At 62.9% G+C, this 7,827-nt stretch overlaps 1 protein-coding gene across 1 annotated transcript; it reads right to left on the bottom strand.

The window, feature by feature from the left end:
- Positions 1-300: 300 nt before the first annotated feature.
- FCN2 (ficolin 2) lies at positions 301-7,414 on the bottom strand. Its single transcript, XM_038548865.1, has 9 exons — positions 7,256-7,414; positions 5,566-5,679; positions 4,518-4,571; positions 4,086-4,121; positions 3,317-3,349; positions 2,823-2,950; positions 2,226-2,355; positions 1,312-1,446; positions 301-813 (listed from the first exon to the last, which is right to left on the bottom strand). Exons 1-9 carry the CDS (start codon positions 7,344-7,346, stop codon positions 566-568), a joined length of 969 nt encoding a protein of 322 aa, XP_038404793.1. The 5' UTR covers positions 7,347-7,414; the 3' UTR covers positions 301-565.
- Positions 7,415-7,827: the final 413 nt, after the last annotated feature.

Below are 7,827 nucleotides of genomic sequence, written 5' to 3'. Positions count from 1 at the left end.
GACAAGATGGGTCACTTCTGAGCCCAGGTCAGCAGACACTTTCTGTAAGGGCTGACCTGGAAAGATTTTAAGACCTGGGGTCGTGGTTACAGGGTCTCCGTCTCCGTCCCTCAGCTCTGTCTGCAGCTTAACGTCTGTGGGACAGCAGACTGTGGCCACAAAGGATGCCGACCCAGGGGGCCCAGCCACAGACCCTGCTCTCTACTCCTGACCAAGACCCCCAGGGACTCCTCCCTCAGCCAGTAGGGCCCCTCCGGGTCAGGTCCCAGGGGGTGCAACCAAAGGAACAGAGGCAGCATGGTCGGTGGCCAGGGCAGTGCAGGCAGCGGTGGCACCCACGAGCGCCCCACAAGGAAGCAAATGTCTTTATTGAGAAAACGCATGGCCGGCGGGACGTGGTGGGTCCCTGCTCTCACCCCTGGGGATGGGAGGCAGGGCCTTAAGTGCAGGAGACGGAACAGAGAAACAGGGCTTCACAGGGAGCAGGGTGGGGACCCCATGCTCCCTCCCCTGACAGCGCCCGCACCGCCTCCCTGAGGCCACCGTGTGCATGGAGCGCCCCATGCTAGGCCGGCCGCAGCTTCATCTCCGACACCTTGTAGCTGTAGTTGTAGCCTCTCCCAGTCTTCCAGTTGACGCCGTTGGCAAAGCTGTCGTGGGGCCCCCGGAGGTAGAGACCATTGAGGTTCGACAGATGGCACTTAGAGTACCACCAGCCCCCCTTGTACCGCTCTGCACAGTTTTCCGTGGTTGAGTCGTTGTCCTGGTCTTTGGTGGAGAAGGGCTGGGTGTTGTGGTATGACAGGGAGTCGCCTGCACGGGGGAGAGTGGGGGCGAGGTCTGGGCAGGTCGGCCCCATCCAGGTGTGCGTGTCATGCACTGCACAACTCTAGGGGGTGCCAGGGGATGCTTGCTCTCTAGTACAGTCGCCTTGGCACGTACCCTCATTCCGTCTGTCCCTGCCAGCTGGCAAGCGTCCTTCCTCGGAGGGAGGCCACTCACTGCCCTGGGACAGTTGGTACATCACCAGGGAGCTCCAGGCATCACATAGTGGGAACGTGGGTGCCACAGGAAACCACCACATTACTGCCTTTTCCCTGGTTGTGTCGCTGATGCCATACAGAGCAGTCCCCCCACCCCACCACTGGACTTGTTACTGGACATGACATGTTGTTTTTGTGGGTACCAGCAGGTATGGGTGACAGGATCCTCACAGATGGAAAAGGGACCATGTCGGGCGGCCACTACCCTATCCATGTGGTGCAGAGGTAGAAGGGGAAGCAGGGCCCCGAGCCCCGGGTGGACCCTCACCTGCGCTGCCCTCCACGAAGGCCCCCAGGACCAGCCTGTACTTCTCAGCCTCACCCGCCACCTTGAACGATGTGTACTTGGCAAACTGGTGGTTGCCCTCGAAGTCCATGAGGTCCACACGGAGCTCACTGGTTCCTGGAGCAGAGGGGCTGTCAGGTCCCAGCCGGGGACCCCTCGTCTCAGCCCCAGGAGGTGGGAATGCAAGAAAGTGTGCAGGGACCGCATGGACTTGGCATCCCAGGGAGGTCTCCACATGTTCAGATACAAAGTCCTTGGTTATACGAGGGGCCATGAAGACCCACATCCCACACGTCCTCCTACGGCACCTGATCCCCTCCTCGTTTCTGTCTGAGGGAACAGGACACTGTTCTACCTCAATGAAGCACATTTTCCTGGCAGGGTGTGACATCACAGCCCCGGGCCGTGGGCCACTTAGGGTTCCTGCACGGGGGACAGTCTGTCACACACTGGAGCAGCAGGATGGCCAAGGGGATCGTGCAGGGAGGACAGATGGACCCCTGGCGGCCTCCCCAGGACAGCGGCAAGTGGTCACAGCGGGCAGAGGAGCCCGAGTGTCAGGACGCTGCCCTCACCCAGACCCGCGCAGGTCAGGGACAGAGGACCTGGAGGAGGGACGGTCTGTCTTCCCCAAACAGGCACTGCAGGGTCCCCAGAAGCCTCTGGTCCCTCCTGTCCCAGGACCTTAGACTCCAGTGGTGCCCTGGATGCATGAAGCCTCCCCGGGGCCCTGACGTGTTCCCCCCAGACGTTGGGCACAGAGGTAGAGCCCCCATGCACAGACTGGTGCAGAACCAGTGCCTCCCGCTGTCAGAGTGCAGCCCCTGCAGGATGAGGGACAAGGGCCTCAATCCAGGGCCCAGGCTGGGGTCAGGGCGGGGGGTGTCAGGCCCTACCCTGGGCGGTCAGGGCGTGGATGTTCTCATTCCCCAGCCAGAACTCCCCCAGCTGACTGCCGAAGCCCTGCTTGTAGGAGGCCCAGTCGCGGAAGAAGTCCACGGAGCCGTCGGTCCTTCGCTGGAAAACCTGTGGACAGCAAGAGGGTCAGGGCCCTGGGCCCTGTTAGGGTCACGGCTCAGGGGGAGGCCTCCCAGCTCAGGGGGCATCCTGGCAGAGCAGCAGACACGGCCACGGGATCTCATTTCAGGTCCCGCAGAGGATCTGAGGACAGAGCCCGCAAGGGAGGAGGGGGACACAGAGGAACAGAGAGGGTGGGCAACAAGCCCAAAGCCACACAGCTGGGGGTGTGGGCTCCCTTGGGCCTCACCCCAAAGTCTGGACTCCCCCCCATAAGGATTTACCCCCCACGAGCTGTCTGGTCCTCCCTGCCCTGGACCAGAGGCTCAGTCAGCCTGAGGGTGGGTGGTGGATAGTGTGACAAAGGCCACAGGACAGTGTCCTCCCTCTGGCAGACATGGGCTCTGGGGGACCCACAGGCAGATCCCCCTCCTGAGCCCCCCGCCCCGAGCGGTTCCCTGGGGCCCCGCACTCACGGTCCAGCCCCCACTGTCCGTGTCCATGTCGCACAGCACAGTCAGGGGCCGGCAGTCGGGCAGGTAGATGGTGTGCCAACCGCTCAGAAAGGTCCCCCTGGTCAGCAGCTCCCTGCAGGTCCGAGGTGCTGGGGATGCACCCAGGGCTGCCGTCAGGCAGGAAGCCCTGGCACGTCGGCCCGGGCGCGGAGGGACCTGGGCCTGGATGGGGACCAAGCCCCAGGCTGCCCAGCCAGATCTCCCTGGCAGTCCTGTCCCCCCAGGGCCACCCAGCCCAGTCCAGAGCCCTTGGCCTGCAGGAGACGTTGTAGCTTCTGGACAACATCACCGGGGGCCTGCTGCCCACTGCCGAGCCACCCAGGGAGGGACCTGCGGCTGTAGTGTGGGGTCCTTGGGTTCTGGAACCCGAGCGAGGAGGGGGCGTCTGGTGGAGCCTTCCTTGAGGGTAGCAGCGTCAGCTCAAGAGTGGGGGGGGCAGTGGCACGGTCGGTCACCTGTGTTGCAGGACTGAGGTGACCCGGGCTCTCCTGTGGGCAGGAGAGGACATGCACATCAGGGCCTGGAAATGGAAGCCCTGGCCCCTGCAGCCCCAGGAATACAGGGGAAGCAGAATGGGGGTCTGTCCAGGGCGGGAGGGCTGTGAGCCTGTCGGTCCCCGGGACGGATCTGCAGGGCCCTGCAGTGTCCAGCCCGACCTCCCGGCCCAGGAGCAGATGGTCTCTCTGGGCGCTGGGTGCCCACCGGGTGAACCATGTGCCTGGGGCCCCCGGCTCTTCAGTGGGGTAGGAATGGACTTTTCACCTCCACCCACTGTCCCTCAGACTCAGAGCCTCTGCTCGGGGAGACATCTGGGGGCAACAGGTTTTCAGGTCTGTGCCCCAATCCTGTGCTTTTTCTTGGTGCTCAGAGCACGCGACTGGGTCTCAGGGTTTGGGAGTTTGTATCTCACATGTTGTTTGATAAACGTTTCATAAATGAGCATACATAGGAGGGAAAGTGGGGGAAGGTCTGCACTCAGCAGTAATGACATCTGGCTGTCACTAGGGTCCCGGGTGGGGGGAATGCGGGGCTGTGACCCTCACAGACAGGACGGCACCCTGAGCCCTGGCCCAGACCCTGGGCACTTTCCTGCCATTTCCCTGACGAGACAGGAACTTGGGTCTGAAACCCATCCCCCCGAGATGCCGCCAGGCTGACTGTGGCCTTGGGAGCCCCGCGTGGCCAGAGCCTGTGGACGCGCCCCTGGACCTGGCTCAAGCTCACCTTTCTGCCCCTGCACGCCTCTCTCTCCTTGGTTTCCTGGAGAAGATACAGGAGGAAGGACCCGGACACAGAAGGTATGGTCAGTGCAGGGCTGCCCCAGGGCCTGGACGTCCCCATTGCTCTGTTGGCTCCCCAAGATTTCTAATGTCAGGGTCTCCAAGGAGGGCAGGGGACCCCGAGGCCTGGGATCCTGCCCCCCCAAAGGAGAGGTCACTGGAGACCCAGGACCCCCAACCAAGGTCTCAGGTCATGCACGATCTCCAGGTTCCTTGGAAATGGACCTATGACCTATCCCTCCCCGTCACTCTGCCACTCTGTCCCTCCCTGTCTCTCTCTCCCAAACTCCTCGTCCTCTGTCTGTGCTCCTCTCTCATCTTCTATGAACAGACCAGGGTCCCGCACAGGGGTCCTCACTCTTTATCATGTTGTTACCTTTGGGTCCCGGTGGTCCGGCCTTCCCAGGGACTCCAGGGGGACCAGGTGCTCCTGCAAACTCCAACGACACAGGCATCGTGGACAAAGGTGCAGCCCAACGATTCCATGTGAGCTCTTTGACCCAAGTAGTAAGGTCCACCCAGCACTACTTATCCTCAGAAGGATAAGGTGGACGGAGCTGGGTGGGGTGGATGGGGCTGCCCTGGGGTGGATGGAGCTGCCCTGGGGTGGATGGGGCTGCCCTGGGATGGACCCAGCTGCCCCTGGATGGACAGAGTTGCCCCAGGGTGGACAGAGCTGCCCCAGGGTAGACGGAACTGCCCCAGGGTGGATGGAGCTGCCCCGGGGTGGACCCAGCTGCCCCGGGGTGGATGGAGCTGCCCCTAGGGTGGACTCAGCTGCCCCGGGGTGGACGGAGCTGCCCAGGGGTGGATGGGGCTGCCTTGGGGTGGACGCAGCTGCCCCGGGAATGGACCCAGCTGCCCCTGGGTGGACAGAGTTGCCCCAGGGTGGACGGAGCTGCCCCAGGGTGGACGGAGCTGCCCCAGAGTGGACAGAGCTGCCCTAGGGTACACCAAGCAGCCCCTGGGAGAAGCCCAGGCCCAAGTGGAGACCAGATAGTCACCTGCAGCCCCGGCCCCAGGGCCACCGCTGACCCCTGGCTCCGCTGACCTATGTGCAGGGCCCCGGCCCAGCTGCCCCCACAGAGCCCTATGGTCTAGTCAGCGCCTGGAACACAGGGCACATCCCGGGAGATCCTGTCCCACTGGTCCCCATGGGACACGGCCGGCCTCTCCTGCGGTGGGTTCCGTGCAGGGTGAGCCGGTGGGCACTGCCCCCCCGGATGCCGTGGAGGTCGGGCCATCGTGAGCCCCTCCCCCGAGGATCCGACTCCACCCACAGCAGAGCCGCGTGACTCTGACCCCACTGTGTGCAGGGCAAGACCCGCGCCCCCACCTGCAAGTGCAGGGGGCACGGCCACCCCGGGCTCTACCTGGAGAAGAGCAGGCTCTGGGTCACCCCACCCCGAGCCCTTGGTGCCTACCTCTCGCTCCATCGACGCCTGCATCTCCCTTGGACCCCACGGCCCCTGGCAGCCCCGGGCAGCCTCGGAGGATGGTGAGCTTGCCAGAACCCTCCAGATCTAGCACCTTCGCCTCTGCAGAGAGACACCAAATGTCGGTGGGTGCGCCCCGCCTGGGCCCGAGGCCCCAGCAGATCCTGCGGACAGACTGCCCTGCGAGGGGACCCCGAGCCTGCGCTGACCGCTGCGCACCACTGGACGGTCAGCCTGGACCTGGGTTCCCCCGCCTCTGGTGTAGACGTGCTCTGTCCCCCTGATTGCCCGTCCATGGGTGCTGGTCAGGCGGGAGGAGATGGCCTTAGAGTCCTCCCTGCCCAAGGGGAGCCCAGCTCCTCAGTGCTGTGTCCTCGGGCACATCCCTCCGCCCCCCCGGGCCTCTGTCCTCTGGGCTCCAGGAGGATGGGAAGAGGGCTGTGGGGGAGGATTCCTTAGATGCTGCAAATGTTTCCATCTGAGCAGGATCCGTGGCATTTAGAAAGAGCTGCATGAACACTGGGGACTTTCAATTACTAATAACCCTAAATATTTCTAGGAAACTCAGGGATTTTGGGTCAATGTTGAAATTTCACCCCCAGCCCTTGGGCAGGTGCTCAGAGAATTCCTGAGCTGCCAGGGGTCCTTGTGGGTCCCCTGGAGAGGGATGTGTTTGCTCCCAAGACACAGAGCAAGGGTCCTCGGATTTGGGAGCAGAGGTTGATTTACTTGGTGACATTTGATTGTGTGGATCCCGAAGCCAAAACATCCGGGTCAGAGGCCTGGGGGTGTCTCGGGGGTGCCTGACAGCACAGGGTCCTGTGGGGGCCGGGGGCAGGGAGCCGCCACAACCTGGAGTGCTGTTCTGTCCTCCTCTCACTGCTCAGAACACGGTAGGCTTCATTTTAAACTTTGCTTCATTTTTTCTCATTCATAAAGAAGAGTTGGCAATTTTAGACAAATTAGGAAACACAATGTGTTTAGGGGAACAAATTTACTGTCCAGTGATCTTCCAGTGAAGGATCCTGGTGTTTCCCATCTCGAGGGTTCCAGGCCTTTCTTGGCTACTCTGGGTTAATCCCACTCCCCGTCCCGCCGACCCTGGTGAGTCTGGCACCAGCTGTGGCACTTGGACTCTTGGAAACACACCTGTTCTGTCCCTCCTGGTCCAGGACCTCCGGCAGGTCAGGGTGGGGGCGGGGGGCGCAGGGCAGGGGAAACAGCTCCTGAGCCCAGGTCAGGGAAAGGCGGGCAGGAGGCTGCTCTGCCTCCCCCCTCAGAGGCACAGCGGGGCACCCCTGCCCCAGAGCCTGACGGTCCTTCGGCGCCGGGTGTGAGGTCCCCAGGACCCTGTGATTGCCTGCCCTGCACGTGGACCCTGTATCACCCCCCTGCACATGGACCCTGTGATCGCCCCCCCGCACATGGACCCTGAGCCCCGGAGGAGGATTCCTCCGCAGGGTCCCCTGCTGACAGCGCGGGCCAGGGGTTGGGCCCATCACCTCGGGGTTGGACTTGCCCACCATCCTCTTCTGGGAAACGACACTTTAAATGCGCCATCCCAAGGAGTAATGAAGAGTTTTCACGGAGGGCTGAGCACAGGCCTGGCTTGCATGTGCAGGCTGCCAGCTTCCAGACCTGATCAAGGCTGAGCCGGCTCGCCTGGTGTCTGACTCACCAGGACAGGTGTCCTCAGTCGAGGCCACAGTGCACAGGAGGGCAGTGACGGCCAGGACGGCAGGTCCTGCAGCAAGTCCGCCCCACTGCATGGCTCTGGTGTGAGCAGCTGCGGGAGCTCCTGGCTCTCTGAGGCCGTGGCCTCCCCCTCTTAACCCCTGCCTTTATTTCTCTTCCCCGGGGGGCCACTTCCTTCCGAGGCTTGTGGCGCCAGCTAGAGTGACACAGCCCCACGCCCTGATAGCGAGCATCCTGTGTGATGGGCCTCCCTTCCCCTCATAGGGACACACTTCCCAGGAGAAGACCTCAAGGCCCTGTGTGGAGAAGGCCCAGCCTGCCTGTCTCTAAGGTACACTTGGGGCCCCTCCTCATTCTCTGGCTCTGCGAGATAATAATCCAAGGCCTTCCCTGGTTGGCAGGGTTTGGAGAGCTGCTCACTGGCCTACAGCAGCTTCACGTCTCTGGCTGGTAGAAGGGCAGGGGAGGGCAGAGTGTCTGTAGGAGTCACTGGCCAGAGTGAAGAGGGGTGGCCTCCGACCAACTGCCAAGGGGTGGGGGGCGTGTGGGTGGTCG

This window comes from Canis lupus, chromosome 9, assembly GCF_011100685.1.
Source record: "Canis lupus familiaris isolate Mischka breed German Shepherd chromosome 9, alternate assembly UU_Cfam_GSD_1.0, whole genome shotgun sequence".
Classification (NCBI taxonomy): domain Eukaryota; kingdom Metazoa; phylum Chordata; class Mammalia; order Carnivora; family Canidae; genus Canis; species Canis lupus.
This window is presented reverse-complemented; position numbering and strand designations above follow the sequence as displayed.